The 17,943-nt window shown below is 36.8% G+C and overlaps 3 protein-coding genes across 14 annotated transcripts in view; all 3 read right to left on the bottom strand.

Annotated features, from left to right (window-relative positions):
- The window catches only part of Appl_2 (amyloid-beta-like protein), a 137,982-nt gene extending 131,933 nt beyond the window's left edge, over window positions 1-6,049 (bottom strand). For 2 of the 12 annotated variants that reach the window (XM_011184760.3, XM_011184762.3), the window contains exons 1-2: window positions 3,573-3,973; window positions 1,469-1,716 (exon numbers count right to left, since the gene is read on the bottom strand). In XM_011184760.3, coding sequence (XP_011183062.1) covers window positions 1,469-1,546 — 78 coding nt within the window. In that variant the 5' untranslated portion in view covers window positions 1,547-1,716; window positions 3,573-3,973. Of the gene's footprint in view, window positions 1-1,468; window positions 1,717-2,681; window positions 2,701-3,340; window positions 3,360-3,572; window positions 3,989-5,161 lie in introns of those variants that run through there. The other 10 variants (XM_054232386.1, XM_011184763.3, XM_011184757.3 and 7 more) reach the window with 10 other exon arrangements.
- Window positions 6,050-6,473: 424 nt separating this feature from the next.
- On the bottom strand, window positions 6,474-8,418 carry LOC105212739 (mucin-2). Its single transcript, XM_029040548.2, has 3 exons — window positions 8,169-8,418; window positions 7,657-7,727; window positions 6,474-7,541 (listed from the first exon to the last, which is right to left on the bottom strand). The coding sequence occupies exons 1-3, from the start codon at window positions 8,199-8,201 to the stop codon at window positions 6,500-6,502; spliced, it is 1,146 nt and encodes a 381-aa protein (XP_028896381.2). The 5' UTR covers window positions 8,202-8,418; the 3' UTR covers window positions 6,474-6,499.
- Window positions 8,419-9,919: 1,501 nt separating this feature from the next.
- On the bottom strand, window positions 9,920-12,213 carry LOC105212740 (uncharacterized). Its single transcript, XM_011184956.2, has 2 exons — window positions 10,608-12,213; window positions 9,920-10,096 (listed from the first exon to the last, which is right to left on the bottom strand). Exons 1-2 carry the CDS (start codon window positions 12,191-12,193, stop codon window positions 10,006-10,008), a joined length of 1,677 nt encoding a protein of 558 aa, XP_011183258.1. The 5' UTR covers window positions 12,194-12,213; the 3' UTR covers window positions 9,920-10,005.
- Window positions 12,214-17,943: the final 5,730 nt, after the last annotated feature.

Here is a 17,943-nt window from a genome sequence, read left to right as displayed (position 1 = left end):
TGAAGCGGTTTTTGATTGACTTTCTTCCCGAGCTTAATTTGAAAGCTCTGTTATAGAGCTTTTAGTAACGGATTCGGAACAGAAACGATAAAAAATATTCCAAAAATATCCCAGGTATGAGCTATATCTCAGACTTACACTCTAGTCCTAAACAATCTTCTCCGATCCAGATGGAAAAAGTACCTATTACTCCTAACAATGTTAAAAACTTAACCGTAGAATCCGCTCAGTCCCTGCCTATCATACCTGGGAAAGACGAAAGACAACTCAATAAACCGTTTGAGAAGTGTAGATGCAAGCATCAACGGAAGGAAATTCAAGCAAATTAAAGGTCAAAATAAGTATATGCGCCTAAAAGTATGCTTTTCATACAATTTGCTTAAAGAGTTGAAGTGACACTTGCTCGTACAGTCTCTTCTAGCATCTTCTGACAATGGAACACTTCACACGAAATGCAATTAATTTGCCAACACTCACTCTCTCCCCGCCATGCCTAGGCTTTCTAGGTTATATGACTATGTATGCGAGGCACATAAAATATATTTTATTGCTGTTTTTTTCGCAACTCGATGGCTTTTCGACATTTACGAGTATTACGGCCGCATATTTGTAAGCCAAATTCAAACGAGCGAAAATGTCATTTCCATTTTAACAATAAAACCGGACAATCCCTGTGCGCAATAACGTTGCGGCTGTTGTTGCTATTGCTATTGCTGTTGCTTACTTATTTCATACGCTTTTATTGCCTTTTATTTACTGCAACAGCAACGGCAACAGCAACCCCTAACCAAGTTGGAATGAATGAGCGCGGCGCAGCGTTGAATTTTCGAAAAAAATGTGGTGCGGTCACCCCAAAAGCAGGACTGCCACAAATAACAAAAAAAAAAGAAAAAAACAACAACACCAAAAATCGAATAGGAACGCCAGTGTGAAGTGCGGCGCAACGGAGCATTATAATTATTTCAGTGACCACAACAAGAGACAACAAACACGAAATATATTAAAACGAGAAGACACAAGAAGACCGTGGCTATAAGCCATATATAAGAAACCAAGTAAACTAGCTACAACAACAGCAACAACAACGCGGCAAGTGAAGCAGAAGAAGCAACCGAGTCGTTGGAGAAAAAAGGTCATAAAAACGACGAAGCGTGGCAAATGGTAAAAAGCAACCGACAACACGACAGCGCCAACGACGAAGAGTCGACTCGAACGAGTTGGTCGGCGGCGCGCACGAATGCGGGGCCGTCGTAAAGGTGAATGGAAGGCAAGCAGTACTAAAACAGCAAAATGTTGGTAGCGCTCGAGTAGCAAAGGGAGCACTCACTCGTCGCTGTCACTTTGAAGCTCGTGTAACTGTATATGTATGTTCGTGTATAATAATATATGAATAAACAGTTATACTTTGTGCCTCGTGTGTATACAGTAGTAATGTGTATAGTAGGTATAATAATCATGACTCACTCACCTGTACATTTGGGCAATTTGTCGCACAGATGACAGTTAAGGCCAACAGGCCAAGACTGATTTTACTTGAGTCTAACATTTCGTGTACGATGTTTGCTGCTTTTGTTATTATTGTTGTTGGTTTATACACAAATTTCCTGTTTGCACGATTTTTCACCACACACACTGGCGGAGTCTAATTTACTGTTATTTTGTGTTAATTGTTTTAAATTTTTTGTTTTTTTTTTACGAATGTTTAGTTGATTTTCACTGGGTTTTTGAAATTTGAAGATTTTTATGAGATTTTTTTAATTAGAAAATAGTTTCGAAAGCAGTAAAAAATGCCAAAAATATATAGAAGAAGATAAATGGAGAAAAAATAGTTTAAAAACTCAATATTTATCTAAAACGAAGTTTAGTTTTCGAAATTCAAGCAGTTCAAAAATGTTAAATCTCAAATTTATAGCCATAAAATATGACAACATAAGTCATAGACAACAAATCTATTCAAACTAATACATTTTTGAGTTAGAAAATCGGTTTTTTGAAACATAGAAAATTTTCGAAAATTCAAAATATTATATTTCAGCCTAATTTTAGACAATCTTTATAAAAGAAAGCAAATTTCTTGTCGAAAAACAGCAATTTCGAACTTTAAAACTTAAAAATTTAAGTTTCGAACTTTTGTGAACTATAAAAATAATTTATATTATCAATAAAATCATGTTTAAAAAGTTAATTTTTTAACTGTTCAATTAAATTGAATTTCGAAAAATACTATGGTTTTAAACAAATAGAAATAAAATATATTATTGAAAAAAAGCTAACATTTCAAAAGTAACATACAAAAGCAGTAACTTAAATTTATAAATTCAAAAATTTAATTTTCTAAATTTATATGTGTAATATTTAAGTGAACAGATAAAGAATCTAGTAAAAAATAATTAAAAATATTATATGCATCTGTATATTTTTAATTATTAAAAAAATTGATTTCAAATAAATGTATTTTTTTATATTTTATATTTTATAAAAATGTTTTTTGGCAATTATATAAGGTTTTAGGACGTTTTTATTGCTCAACTAATGGCTTTAAATATATTTTTATATCCGTTTTTAATTAGCCAAATGTAATTTCATATTGTTTTTTTTGTTCAGAACAACTTTAACTTTCACTACTTCTAGCACAAACTCAAACTTTATAATCCTTTTTTCCTAATATTTTAAAATTTTACAGTTATATTAAACAAATATTTATAATTTGCCGTTCATGCGCCAAAAAGTATGCAACGATTTTCAAGTACACAACTAACGTCTCTGGCGCAGACAAAACGCAATTAGCTGTGTTCGCTGCTTTTTCGGCTGCAAATCGTTTCGTTTTGGTGGTCCTAACTCGCACACACACACACGCGCGCTTAACCAGCGCCGACTTTTTCAGCAGTTTTTGCGCTACTTTTCCGATCTTTTATTGTTGTATTTTATTTGTTTTTCTTTTCTTTTTTTGCTAACACTATTTTCTGTTTCTCTTTTTTTACAAAACTTTTCTGCTCCACACTTTTTAGTTTTATTTTTCTTTAGCTGTCTTTTTTTTGTTTTGTTGTTGCACAGCAGTGGTGCGTTGGGAAAAAGCAACGAGAAAAAAATCGAAACTGTCAGTCACACCCCTGAGCGAGAAAAATGTGTGCGACAACGAAACACCACCAGCGCACAAATGCACACTTTGGCGGTGCTGTCGGTGGGGGCACAGACAGACCACCAAAGAATTCTTCAATTATTTTTACTCGATTTTAGTCAAAAATTCAACGACTTTGGCACTGGCAATTTAAAGCGGCGATTATATGTAATGACTCAGCGAGCAAATGCCCTAAAAAGTCTCGAGTTCCGAATTCGTCACCTTCAGCGCACAACGCTGGTATCCCCAAAAATTCACACTTATGCAAAACGTGCAGCAGTTGTCTTCGTCGCCACATAAAAACTAGTTTACACAACACACGCCTTTATTTGTTGCAAAATTCTACTGTTAGTTCACTTTAGTCTCGACAATTACTTAAATTTCAACACTCAATAGATGACAAATCACTTGCATGGCAAGTGCAAGAAATATGGAGTCAAATTTCTTTGCTTACTTTGCAATCAACTCATTCGGTTGTTCGCCCGTTCGTTAGCTACGCTTCGGTTCGTTTGATTGAAACGCTTACAAATGTCGACGACGACAGTCTGGTGTATGGAAAAATTTTGCACTTAGCAATCACCTTTAAGGCTGTCAGCGGCAGTGAGTCGCGCAGTGCGCAGGCGCTGCTCTCCGATACCGTTAGCATTGTTATTCGAACGTGTGGAACGTATTGGCAAAATTCAATATTTACATCGAATTCGTACAGGAGAACAGGGTTGATTTTTAGCAAAAGGAAATAGAGATGCCTTAAATTTTTAGACTCAAAGATGTGTCAAGAGGCTTTAAAAGTATATAAAATAAAGGAATTTTTATTAAACCTCGCTTGGAAATGTTGGTACTTTTGTTAAACACCACCACCAAGTTTTTCGAACTCACATTTTGAGAAATAATTTTTCAGAATCTTCATATTTCCAAATGATTTTTCAGTATTTTCGAGTTTCGAATAATCCATTCACAAATACTGATTCGAATTGAAATCGGTTTAAATTTGTTGTTAATCATTTTCGAATCGAATCTATGCTCTTCAATTTCGAATAAATACATATTCGCATTGACAGGTGTCAACACAACATCAGGCGCTCTCTTCAGCGAGTATAAAATAGTACAAAAGAATGAACGAGAAAAAGGACGAGTGCGAACACTTATTGTGTATTCTCCGTAATTAAGCGCATGCGCAATACCAACACAATCCAATTAAGGACTTATACAAAAACTGTGAAGTAATGTAGTTAACAAAGCAACAACAAGAAACAGTAACACTCATTATGAGTGTCATGCTGAATACATACAAACAAATACCGTTACTATATTTTTTGTATGTATTGTAGGTTGAAATTGAGTGCTCAGAGCTTAAATCGAATGAGAGAATGTGCAGCAAGGATGGAGAGGCACAAACAAGGTACTGTTATTATTTTCAACAGTATGTTTTAACGTTATGTGCGTAAGAAGACAAGTGCTTTCGAAAATAAAGCTTTGAGCTTTCTGTTTGATAGACTTTTCGAACTTTAGCTTCAAGACAAACCTGCTGTGCTAGGGACCGTTGAAGCTTTGCTCTTGTAAAATCGTTTAACATAACTGCAACTCAAGTCATGCGATCATAAAGAAAACTGAATTTATGAAAAAAAAAATATAAAAAGTCCAAATTCTTATTTATCTCTACCTCTCATTAGCCCGACATTCAGGTTAATCATATGCAACACTTATCTTGCCACAACCAGAGAAAACATTAGAATGCGTCAAAAATGACAGTTCGAAGGTAAATAACACGTTACAAGAAACACAAGAAATTTTATCACAGTTATTTGTCAAAAATGCGATTCACCTGAGAAGCGACAAATTAATAACAAAAAGTACGGAAATCATGTAAAATAATACCATGAAAAAACAGCAGAACAAGTTCTACACGCATATAAAGATATATGTAAAAGCAGCGTTGTAAAGAATTACCACTAAAGCGCATCATTAAAAAATGTAAAACAAATCGTTAATCATGTTTTACAAATTAAAAAACACAAAAAAAAGAAAATAAAAAATCTCAAATACCTGTGCAATAAATATGTATACTTTCAGCGCACACGATCAGCTAGCAGCTCCGCTATCGCTTTCTTTCATTTCCTGCTCCCACTTAAAACTGTTTTACACACACACATAAAGACTATCACTTTACGCTTTTCACATGTTCTTCATGCGCACATCACTTTTTTTTTGACAGCGACCTACAACTCGCGACTTGAATTTAGCTCATTAAACTTGTACAAACTTGTATAAACATGTATACGGCACCCACGATGGGCTCAAATATCAGTCACATACACACACTCTTTAATTAAACCTATACGAATAACTTTACATTACAACTGCCGTTGCACCGCACAATCTGCCCACATTTGCAGTCTCATAGCTGTGACGGGACACCACTGCTGACTTTTAATTAATGTTTAGTTTATAACTTTACATTTGTTTATGCAGCGAATCATGTTCACTTGTCACTTTGTTGGTATATTGCACATTAATATTCAGCTAGCAGCACAAAAACAAAACGCTGGGCTTGTGATCATTACACGGCGAGTGCTTCAGTTTTCGTTTATATGCTGCATTCATTTAAAATATTGTTATTATTTATTGCACATTCGATTTACCGCACTCTCAACACTTGATTGCAAACTTAAAAGTTACAAAAAGTTTCAATTTAGAGCCCAAATGGGGCAGAAGCCGCTGCGAGCACCCCTTCCTGCATTGCAGAAAATCACCACGCCAGCTGCTCAATTATACATTAAATACACACTGTACTATGCACTTATACACTTTCACACTAATTTACTGCTGAATTTTCACGAAAACTTAAAGACTTTTGTAAAAATATGCAAATTCTTGCTGCACTGCTTGTAAAATGTGCATGACGCGCAAAAAATTAATCAAAACTGACGTGCACAATGAAAATGTCGATTACAGGGTGACCCAGCATATTCGCAATGCGGAAGTACAAGGTGAAGGTGTGCATGAATTTCCAGCTGCTATGGCGCATTCACAATAGACGCATTTTATTATTTGAAAATAATTACGTTTAATTTTAAATGTTTGCGGTTTAATGCGGAAGTGTTCACAGTATAGTAATGATTATTATGGTATTTACTAATTTATAAAACGCATTTGGAGTTATAATTTAATTATTTTATTAATTTAAATTTTATTAAATATTAATTATTTTTAATTTTCGATAATTAAAATTAAAAAAATATGGTTTCACTTAAATTAATTATATTTGCCAACTGAAATTAAAAATTAAAAATTGTTCAAGACAATATTGTGATTTTGTACTTTATTATAATCAAACTTTATCTTTTATACATTTTATTTATTTTTTTTAATTATATTTTAAATTCACGCCTCTGTTGATTTCCCGTCACTCCCCAACTCCACTGCCTCAAGTGACTGCCCGTCGATCTTATTCGTACTCAATTGCTCGTCTACAGCCTCCGTCGTCTTTTGCACCAAGTTCTCCGTTATTTCACTCTCCGCTCCAGTCTTTGCCGTCACTTCAGTTTCACTTTTAGACTTCTCCGCCTCAGCTGTTCCCGTTTCCGTCTTCTCGGTGTCCACACCCAGTTCTACAGGCAGATTCATTTCATCAGCGCGTGCCAACACCATCAAGTCCTCCTCTTCGTCGCTGGATGTGCGTCCCTCCGGCGTCAATGAGCTTCGCACTGCGCCCGTTGAGCCCACACTCACTGGACACATGCAAGGCACGAATTGAATTTGTCCACCATGACTGTTGAAGCGCGTCACTGGCGCCGTCTTGTAAACCGTGTAGTCCGGATAGGGATAGGCCGGTCGATACGAGTGCGGATTGTAGCCCATGTAAGCGCGACGGTTGTAAGTGGGATAGGGATATGGGTATGGTTGAGGCTGTGGCTGGTGTTGAGCCAACTGCTGAGGCTGAGCTTGAGCTTCGCTCGTCTGTGTAACCGGAACGCTGGTCGTGGTACTAGTGCTACTACTGCTGACAGTCGTCGATGGCGGCGGTGGTGTTGTGGTCGTTGTTGTTGTAGTAGTTGTGGTGCTGGTAGTCGTCGGTGGCTCAGTGCTGGTAGTGCTTGTTGTGGTGGTTGTTGGACTCGGCAACGGCTTCGCATGTAACACCGGCGTCTGCGGCAACTGATACATATGCGGCGGCAGCATTGTTTGTTGTTGTGACTGCGACTGCTGTTGTTGTTGCGTCAAAGCGACACTCATGGGATACGCGCTGCCATGCATGTAAGTGCCATGCTCGTAGCGCGCCGGACCCGCCAGTAGCGGCGACTGCAGTGCGCTCGCCGCGTGATGGTAGTAGGGAAAGGCGGCGAACGGATGACCGGCAATCGGTTGGTAGGTGTAGGTGCGGAAGTAGGTGAGCGGTATCTCTTTGAGCGCCAACGGCGATTCGCTGGAACAATCAGAATGTCTGCATGTTTAATTAATTGCATTTTAATTTGAGAAACTACTAAGAGCTTTGGCCAATAAAAATGTGAAAATGATGTAGTAAAATATGCTAAACTCACGTTGTGGGTGCTGCAGTCGGTGGCGCCCACCAGAAGGCGTGTGCGGGCAATAGTAACACAGCGATGAGTAGCTGTAAGGAAAATAAATATTTTGTAGGGTTTTTATTTAGCAAGAATTATAGATTTAGTTGAAAAAAATATTAATGAATATTTTCGTAGAATATTTGTTTAATTCCTTAAAATTTTTATTTAATTTTTTATATTTTTTTTTCAATTCTGCATTCTTTTATTTTTATATTTTTACATTTTATTTATATTTCTTGTATACTCTTTAAAATATTTTTTTATTTTATTATTTTTTTAAAATAAGAATAATTAAAAGTAACATATTGTTTCTTAATTTATTTAAATTTTTTATTTTTTTCCACAATTTTACTTTTATATTCACTTAATCTTATATTTGATTTTTTTTTTTGTGAAATTATTTTTTTTTAATTTTCGATTTTTTTTTAATTATTAATTTTTGTTACTGTTTTATTATGTATGTATGTTCACTGTTAACTTTGACCCACCAGCAAACATTTCAGCAACTCTTTATGAATCATTTTCGATTTTTTTTTTAATTTCTTAAAAAAAAAAAGTTTTTAATTAAAAAAAAATTTTATTTTTTAAATGTTCAACGCCTTCAAATTATTAAATGTTAGTGCTTTTAATGACAGTTGGTTGGTATCCCGTTATGTATTTCGAAATTTTTTTGTTGGTGTTGTTGTTATTAAAAAGTCACTTTATGTTCTTTTTTTATTTTCACAAAAATCCTGGATTTTATGCACACATTCCAGTAAGCCTTCAATATTTTACACTTGAGTCCTTTTTCGTCCTGTGAATTTTATATTTTAATTTTTATTATTTTTTAACTCCTTTTTATTTATAATAATTTCTTAGTATCCAGCAAATTTCCCGTTCACCACGCTGCTTGACCGCGCGTCTGCAGCAACACAACAATTCTAAAACATGTTCCAATGACCCCGTGCGCTTTTATAGCCAACCTCCGGGTCGAAGCACCGCGCAGAAGGCAGACGAAGGGTCAGCGTTTGAGAAGACATGAATCTTTAATTCTAACAAAATTAATTGAGGTACTAAACTAAGCGGGCGGCGTGGAGGCATGCTAATACAAATTCGAAAAAAACAACAACAACAAACGCAGCAACAGTTTTCCCAAAAGCAAGTGCGAAGAGAATTTCGAAGAAAATAGGGAAAACAGTGGAGAATGTAACACGCACGACTGCACGCGGCGCGCACGCAACCGCAAAATCAATAAAGCAGCGTTAAAGAACAATAAAACAACACCAGCAACAACACGAATAACAACAATAGCGAAAGAGTTGTGTAGTGGAGATCAGAAAGATGCGCGAAGAGGCTGAAAGACTGCAGCGGCGCCGGGGGCATTGCGCGATCGCTGCATTGCACTTCGACTGCGGCACGATGGCTCGGCTTGGCGTCGTTAAAAACGCATTTGACTAAGTTTTTATTAACTGTAATTGACTCCGAAGGTGGACGTGGAAAAGTCGTGAAGAAGAATTAGTAACAGACACATTAAGCGGCCGCAGAGGGGCGGCCGGCAGTAGCCGTTAAATAAATGACTTCTTAAAAGACTTATCAGCTGGTGCTCGCTTGATGGCACATCGAAAACGCAGATATTTTATATTTTTATTGAACGCGCTGGAAGAATGATTGCTCTATTGTTTGACAAGGCGATTTTTGACACTTTGAGAAATTTCATCGCTCCATTGTGGCAACGTAAAGCACAGCATAAATACAAGTTGTTGAAAGTGAAATAAAGAAATTCTTCTAAACATTTTGTGGCTCGAAGATTCTTCATTTTTCATTGAATTTGAATTTGAAAAACATTTTTTAAGAAATTAATGGCGGCTATTAGCTGCTTTGGCGCATTAGTAGGCAGAGTGTGAAGCGCATTGTGCGCCGAAACAAGTGATCAAATCAAGTGAGATTAGCAGAAAATTAAAATTTTTTGAATTTTTTCAAAAATATTTAAACTTTTAGATGCTTGGAATAAAAGCTCATGAAAGCTTTTTTAGAGAAATAACTGAATTTATAAAATTCAAAATTTTCTTCTAACATTAGTTGCATTTATTAAATTTAAATACTTAAAACACAAAAAATTTAAAATAAAAATTATAAAATTCAGCTTACAATATTAAAAAAAAATAGATATTAAAAAATTTTAAAAGCTTTCACTCTTTTATATAAATATGAAAATTATTAATAATTTGTACTTAATTTGTAAATAAATAGGAATGCCACTTATTGTAGGAAATAAATAATTAAAACTATTAGCTTCACATAGCGCTTAAAACCACCAAAGCTTTATACGAAAGCTTTCGAACAAAATCATTCGTCCGGTTCTCGCACATCTGTTGTATGTATATATTTCGAAGAGAGCCGGTATTCGTTGTTGTTTTGTCTATGCTGTCCTTTGTATCTAGAATTCAAAAAGTCAAATTTTAGAGAAAGCTACAGAAAACCATAAACTTTAGGGGCAACAATTTAAATAATAGTTACAACATTTGTAAAATAAACAAAAAGCTTTAGAGCTTTCATAAAAGCTAACCAAAAGTGAAAGCTTAATTTAGCTATTTACAAACTTAGTAAAGCTTTAGAGCTTTCACAAAAGCTAACAAAATGTGAAAGCTTAATTTAAGTACGTTTTCAAGCTTTCATATATACAAGTTCTCCAAAGCAAAACCTTATTTCAAAACAGCGTTAAGCTAAAACAATGAGCTTTCACACGCACTCAAGCAAAGTCAGATCAGGGAGCAACACAAGCAACTTTAAACTATTATTTTGGTTAGTAAGTACTTTTGAAAGTTGAGAAGACCGTGAGGCTCAAAAGCTTTCATGTTTATGCATTCATGAAAGTTCTTGAGCTTGCCACTAAAATTTCATGGGAACTTAACACTTAATTTAAAAGCTTCCATGTGTATTTCACTCACCTCGAGTTGAGTATGAACCAAGTTTCCACATCATCCGCTTCACTATCCTCACTTTCCTCCGCACCCACATTATTACTTGTCATATTTATAGGCATTTCACTAGCGTCTTCCATCTGTTGTTTCCTGTTGTTCTCGACCGGACTATCAATGGTATTTTGCATCATAAAAGTGGGTAACTCCTTCTCGGCACCTTCAGCCTCGGACTTCAATAGCTTGCCGAGAGTGAATACCGGAAAGGCGTAGTACTCCTTGGAGAGCGAGTAGCGCGAGCTCTGCAGTGGCGCTTTTGTGGGTGCGGTCGGTCTTTCAAGACTGTCGTCGACACATACGATGCGCAGCCGATCGCCATCCATTAGCAACTCGTCCTTTTCTACATCATCCTCCACACTGTCCGTTTCCGATTTGTAGGTTATTTTGTAGTTGGCGAAGGAGGGTGGTGTTGTGGAAGACACTTCCATATCATTAATGAAACGATGATTTTGCGGCGGACTGGGAGCGGTCAGCGGAAAGGGCGTTGTGGTCGATGTGACGAGCCGCAGCTGTTCCCTCGTCATTGGCGTCCACTGCACCTCGTTGGGCGAGTGATACGCCGAATAATGTTTGCCCTTTTTCATGCGCAACTTCTTCGCTGTTGGCGCCGACTCCGCGGTCGCCGAATCCGCAATTGGAGGCATGGCAGCCGGCGCAGCGTACACCACCGTGGCCTGCTCTGTAGTGGCTGACTCACGCGGCAACGCCTGCTCAGGGTTTAACATGTGCGACGCCTGACGTATATCAATGGCCTCGTGTTCGTAGAACGGTATAAGCGTGAGATTCAAAGTCTGTGTACTGCCCGGCATGCGGAAGCGTTCCACAATCGGTTTGGGCCGGAAGACGGGCACACTCGGTGGGTACAATACCTGCCCCGGCACTGGCTCTTGCATTGGATACTGTGGCGCGGTGAGCATGGTGTTCAAAATCAGCTCGCCTTTGGGTCCCGCGTAGATGAAGACCGGCGCGGCGCGTTCGCTCTCATCGCCAGGCATGCTGTCGAATGTGGGCATGCTGAGGCGTGGTATGTAATTCTCCCGACGAGGCGCGGGCGCCACTGGATTACCAGTCATAAAACGCGGCTTCTTGCGCGCCAAAAACGGACGCTGACGCTGCGGGAAATGCAACCGTTGCAGCGGCAAGTAGCGACGTGGGAGTGGCAGGCGCGTTGACTGCTTGGTGACGCGCGTTTGCTGTCGTATGTGCTGTATTGGTTGTGGCACGCGCATCGCCTTTGGTTGATGCAGCTGTGGTACTCTATTTGGCGGACTCACTTGTTGCAGTTGTGGCGCGCTGTGCCGCAGCGCTTGCAACTGCTGCATCTGTGGTAGGTGGTAGTTGTAGGGGCTCGGCGTTGTGTAAACCAATTCTGCATAGTCGCTTCGCGGCACTTGGTCCTCCAGTATCCAGAGTGGCCGCTGCTGATTGAGGTAGCTGCTGCCTAGATGTTTGCTGACGCTGTCGACAGGTGGCCGGTTTATTATGGCTTTGACTTGCGGAAGACTGCAACAGAGCAGCGCTAGCAGGCAGGACAGATATCGGTTTGTGGAACGCATGATTTCTTTCGTTATTTTTGTCAGCTGGAAGTGTTTTGGCTAAGCTCGCGTTCGTCAAATGAACTTGAAATATGCCTAACGGCTGTTTTTATAAATTTTTGTCAGCAGTTGTAAACAATGAGTGACTTACTCTTTTTAATTGTTCTACATTTTCCAGTGCAAGTAATTCTTTTTTTATTGAAATGTGCAGTCTTTCCGGTTTTTGGAAGAATTCTTTATGGTGTTTTTATTATTTTTATTGTCTTGTATTTGTAATTGGGTGTCTGTTTTTCCCACTTCGCTCTGTCTGTCTGTTTTGCTCTCCATATTTTTATGTTTTTGGTCACCTAGAACCTCAAGAACTGGTTCTCAAGTAGTGTTCTACCACTTTCGTTGCCGGTGAAATTTGCACCAAATTTTCTTTTAATGTTTTTATTGTTGTTTGTATGTATGTTTTCGTATACGCCACAGACTTAGTTCTGGCTTTTTCTCAAACAAAAAATGTAATTGTTGTAAACAATTATAAAATAAAGGCAAAAACATATACAACTATGTAAATGTTAAAAAAATGTAAATGTTAAAAAAATATATTTTGAAATAATATTTCTTTCTATAATTTTTTTTAATATATTATATTTACTGAAAATATTTTTCGAATTCTGAAATATAAAAAATAAAATTTTGAATTTTTTTATTTAATTTTGAAAATTTATAAATATATTTTTTTCGAATTTACAAATATGTATAAAAATTAAAATTAAAAAAAAAAATTATATATGAACATTAAAAAAAAATTTATAATTTTAATTTTAAAAATATATTTTTCGAATTTACATATATAAAAATAAACTGAAAAAAATTTAATTTGACGTTGTTTTTTGAAAATTATGAAAATATGAAAAACAAATTGGAAAATTACTTTTTAATTCTGCATTCAATTTGTTTTTTTTTTTTAATTTCACAAAAATAAAATTTAAAAACATTGTTTTTGAAAATGTTTTATGAAAAATATGAGAATTTGAAAAAAATTTTGGAAAATTACTTTGTTGAATTTAATTTTTTTGTTTTAATTTCACATTTCTACTTATTTTGTTTGTAAAAGCCATATACTAACTCTGCACATAATTTCAACACATGAACTGCGGAGTTCTAACGGTTAAGAGCTATAGAACCAAATAGTACTTATTCTTGACGATATCTTAGTTGAATTATTTCAATAATTTTCCATGCAACTAATATGAAATTATATTTGAATAAGACAGCTGAAGTGAAGTAAAAATATTTCCAAAATTGTAGAAGTTATATCGTTTCATTTGCGGAAAAGCTAAAATTTTTGACTTTTTATTTGGGCAGATTATTTTTTTAATTTTTTTCGTATTTTTTAAATTAACTATTTATTTTTTTAAGCCTGAAAATGTTTTTGTGAATTCCTATGTTTCAAAAATGTGGTATTTAGAAAACAAAAATAAAAATGGAGATTTTTGTAGACGAATTTTGAAAATCGTTCAAAAATTAAATACAAATATATTTACACTAATCAATCTTATATTTTATCAAAATTTATATTTTATTTAATTTTATTTTATTTTATTTTATTTTATTTTATTTTATTTTATTTTATTTTATTTTATTTTTTTATTTTATTTTTTTATATTTTTTTTATTTTATTTTATTTTATTTTATTTTATTTTATTTTATTTTTTTATTTTATTTTATTTTATTTTTTTATATTTTATTTTTTTATATTTTTTTATTTTATTTTATTTTATTTTATTTTATTTTGTTTTATTTTATTTTATTTTATTTTATTTTATTTTATTTTATTTTTTTATTTTATTTTATTTTATTTTTTTATATTTTTTTATTTTATTTTATTTTTTTATTTTATTATTTTATTTTATTTTATATTTTTTTATTTTATTTAATTTAATATAATTTTATTTTATTTTATTTTATTTTATTTTATTTCATTTCATTTCATTTCATTTTATTTTATTTTATTTTATTTTATTTTATTTTATTTTATTTTATTTTATTTTATTTTATTTTATTTTATTTTATTTTATTTTATTTTATTTTATTTTATTTTATTTTATTTTATTTTATTTTATTTTATTTTATTTTATTTTATTTTATTTTATTTTATTTTATTTTATTTTATTTTATTTTATTTTATTTTATTTTATTTTATTTTATTTTATTTTATTTTATTTTATTTTATTTTATTTTATTTTATTTTATTTTATTTTATTTTATTTTATTTTATTTTATTTTATTTTATTTTATTTTATTTTATTTTATTTTATTTTATTTTATTTTATTTCATTTCATTTTATTTTATTTTATTTTATTTTATCTGGTGGGGCCGAGCTCAGGCTACCACCGGGGTCACAGGCGGCGGATAGTGAACGGCCTATGTAATAGGTTAGCTGCGAATAGTAATACGCAGCCCCCGACCAAGAGCTGCAGGAGAAGAGGGCTTGGCCTAAAAAGCCTTACGCGCCCAATGAACCTCCGGCGAAGAGGCGAACAGATGCCGCCCCTAACTAAGCATCCACAACCCCCACCGGGGTTGCATCGAGGGAGAACCTACCCACGAGAGGGAGGCAACAAAGCAACGAGGGATCAACCCAGCGATCAGCACTTTAAGGTGCTTAGAAGCTGACGTAAACACTGGACAAAGTCCATCAGAATCGAGGCCAGTAAGATTCTGATTACGGTATACTGGAAACGCGAAACGGATTAGGTTGACAAAGGGCTGGTGAGGGCAGCATTCTGCCACTTTAGTAGGTAAGAGTGAAATCTTACCGAAATGGCTGGCAGGCAAATGCTGTACTCATCTCCGTCTCGTTAAAACCTTGGCAGGTCTTCAAGTACGTTCAATGCATGTCGCCATTAATTTGGCCGTACAGGTTCAGTTGAGACGAACTCCTGATTTGTGCCCGAACCTGGCTCTGAACATAAGCTCCCATAAGGACTTGTGTCAACCCTCGCGTGTGTTACAACGTGCGGAGATAGCGGCTTGAAGCGGAGACCCTTTTAGCATACAATGAATACACCAAACCAACAACAACAACAACAACAGAAACAACAACAACACGAAAAGTCACAACCCAGCAAAGAAAACCAAGGAGAGGAATACAGTACGGTTTCCCGTAGGGCTAGTAGGATACTTAGATCCCCTATACTTACGATCACACCAAAACAATCGGACAAAGCAGCAGAAAAGACAGTCGTGAGAGAAACCCCACTCACGCCAGCGGGTGCCGCAAAGCAGACAGAAGTAGAGAGCACTCCAATTGTTATCACAGAAGAACCTCGGGCCACCCAAAACTCTCCAAAGCAGGAATATATTACCCAAATGAGACGAGCAGAAGAGGAATCTCTTGAAAAATGCAAGGGTATCGTCCAAATAATGAAAACGGCGATGGCAAAACAGAAGAACGTCAGCATGGATGTGAAAAACGGAGCAGCACAACTAGACGAACTTTTTGATGTAATAAAAAGCTACCGCAGAAACTGGCTTATTGCAGAAAAAGACCCCAGACGGGGACTTTTGAGTAAAAGGGCCACAAACGCAGAGCCAACCTCCTCGAAGCGACGCGCGACAAGCCCTGTGGAACCTCGGGCAACCGTGCGACCACGACACGAAGACGATGACCAGTGGAAAAAAGTTGTACCTAAACGAAAGAAAAAGCCTCAAGCAGATGTAGTAAAGTTAAACGAAGAAAGACCACAAGGAAAGAACCTAGCTGCAAATGCGAGAACAAGCAACAGGATCAAGAGACAATCAGAAGCTGTGATCATAAAGCCGGCAGAGGGAAATAGCTATGCAGAAGTCCTCAGGAATATCCGAAGCAAGGTAAACCTAAAAGAAGCCGAGGTCAAGATAAGAGGCATCCGCAAAACAAGATCCGGTGCGCTATTACTAGAAATGGAGAAGGGACAGTGTGCAAAAGCCAGCTTCTGCGAGGCGCTCAAGAACACACTCCAAGAATCTGCAACCGTGGCCGACCTTAAACCAAAGGCTACCATAGAGGTTAGAGACCTCGATTCCCTTACAACAAAAGAGGAAGTAGCAGGTGCTGTAAAAGAAGCGTTACAGGATCATGATGAAGACTACAAGATAAGCATCACGTCTCCAAACACCAGAGAGCAGGTAAGAGCGTACATAACACTCCAAAATGATAAAGCCGACGCACTAATGCGCCAGGGTCGCATTAAAGTTGGCTGGGTTAACTGTAGGCTGCGACTCAAAGAAATCGTCAGAAGATGCTTCCGCTGCTTCGGGCCAGGGCACCTAACCTGGGACTGCAAAGGTCCCGACAGGAGAGGACAAGGTATCTGCATTAAGTGCAGCCAACCAGGACACAAGCTAAAGGAGTGCACAAAGCCCCCCTTATGCTGTCTTTGTACGGAGGCGAAACATGAAGAAGTCGTTCATATCCCGGGCTCTGCAAGATGTGAGGTATACAGAAACTACCTGAACAAGTGAATTTTCTACAGGCAAATATGCATAGATGCAAGACTGCTGACGCACTACTCTCTCATATGGCGATAGAGAGAGGTTATGACTTAATAATCATAAGCGAGCAATACAAAAATAAAGAAAGTGGGACCTGGATAGAAGATATTAGCTCAACCGCTGCTATATGGCTTCCTCAAGCAAGTAAACTTAACATTATTGATACAGGGAACAGCAATGGTTTCGTCTGGGCCAGATGCGACCTTTTTACAATAATTAGCTGCTACCTGACGCCAAGCGATAACATACACGAATTCCAAGAAAAGCTCAACAATATCGAGGATACAGCAAGATCTATAGAAGGCCATCTAATCATCGCCGGAGACCTAAATTCGAAAGCTATAGAGTGGGGTATGCCAAGCACGGATTCGAGAGGCAAGCGCATTTTGGAAATGTCTGCGCGACTTGGTCTAACTGTACTAAACACAGGAGACGCGACCACGTTTAGAAGACCGGGATGTGAAGAAACCACTCCAGACATCACCCTATCATCAGAACGCTTGGCAGGCTCAATAAAGAGTTGGAGAGTCCTAGAAGATTACACTGGCAGCGATCATCAGTACATCTCTTTTACAATCGACACCGGAGCCAACGCAAACCAGAACAGAAAAAACACTTGCACTCGAAAATGGAACGTCTTGAAACTAAACCCTTCGAAACTGATTTCTGAACTAGACGAGCAGATCCCACCCAATAGCTCTCCCAAAAACGCAAAGGAGATTGTAGAGCACACAATGCTAAATATCACACGAGCCTGTCGAAAAGCGATGCCCAAAGCCTCACACAGCAAACACAAAGCAGCGGTCTACTGGTGGACAGAAAATATCGCTCTAATTAGAAGCACATGTCTCCGCTTTCGCAGAGCGTATACAAGATCCAGACGCAGAGGAGCCGCACCGGAACTAGCCGAACAATATCGAGCGGCGAAAAAAGAGCTTAAGGACGCCATCAATCTTAGCAAAAAACAAAAATGGGAGAAACTAAGAGATGACATTAACCAAAACCCCTGGGGACTCGGGTATAAAATAGTAATGAAGAAACTCGGAGCTCGCGCAAAACCACCCGACTTAAACACCGCCAAAATGGATCACATCGTAAGTGCACTCTTCCCTATACACGAAAAAAGGACCAGTGAGCCAGAACAGGCTGCAGGGCAACTGGAAATCCCCAAATTCACTCTTGAAGAGCTACAACTAGCCGCAGGGAAACTCAAGACCAACAAATCACCCGGCCCGGACGGGATCCC

Source organism: Zeugodacus cucurbitae, chromosome 5 (assembly GCF_028554725.1).
Source record: "Zeugodacus cucurbitae isolate PBARC_wt_2022May chromosome 5, idZeuCucr1.2, whole genome shotgun sequence".
Lineage (NCBI taxonomy): Eukaryota > Metazoa > Arthropoda > Insecta > Diptera > Tephritidae > Zeugodacus > Zeugodacus cucurbitae.
This window is presented reverse-complemented; position numbering and strand designations above follow the sequence as displayed.

Coding starts and splice junctions, on each gene's coding strand:
- LOC105212740 (XM_011184956.2), bottom strand. CDS start 12,193: ATGCGTTCCACAAACCGATATCTGTCCTGCCTGCTAGCGCTGCTCTGT. Junction 10,097..10,607: donor TGGTTCATACTCAACTCGAG/GTGAGTGAAATA, acceptor TTTGAATTCTAG/ATACAAAGGACAGCATAGAC.
- LOC105212739 (XM_029040548.2), bottom strand. CDS start 8,201: ATGATTCATAAAGAGTTGCTGAAATGTTTGCTG. Junction 7,728..8,168: donor AGTTGCTGAAATGTTTGCTG/GTGGGTCAAAGT, acceptor TTTTCCTTACAG/CTACTCATCGCTGTGTTACT. Junction 7,542..7,656: donor CCGACTGCAGCACCCACAAC/GTGAGTTTAGCA, acceptor TGATTGTTCCAG/CGAATCGCCGTTGGCGCTCA.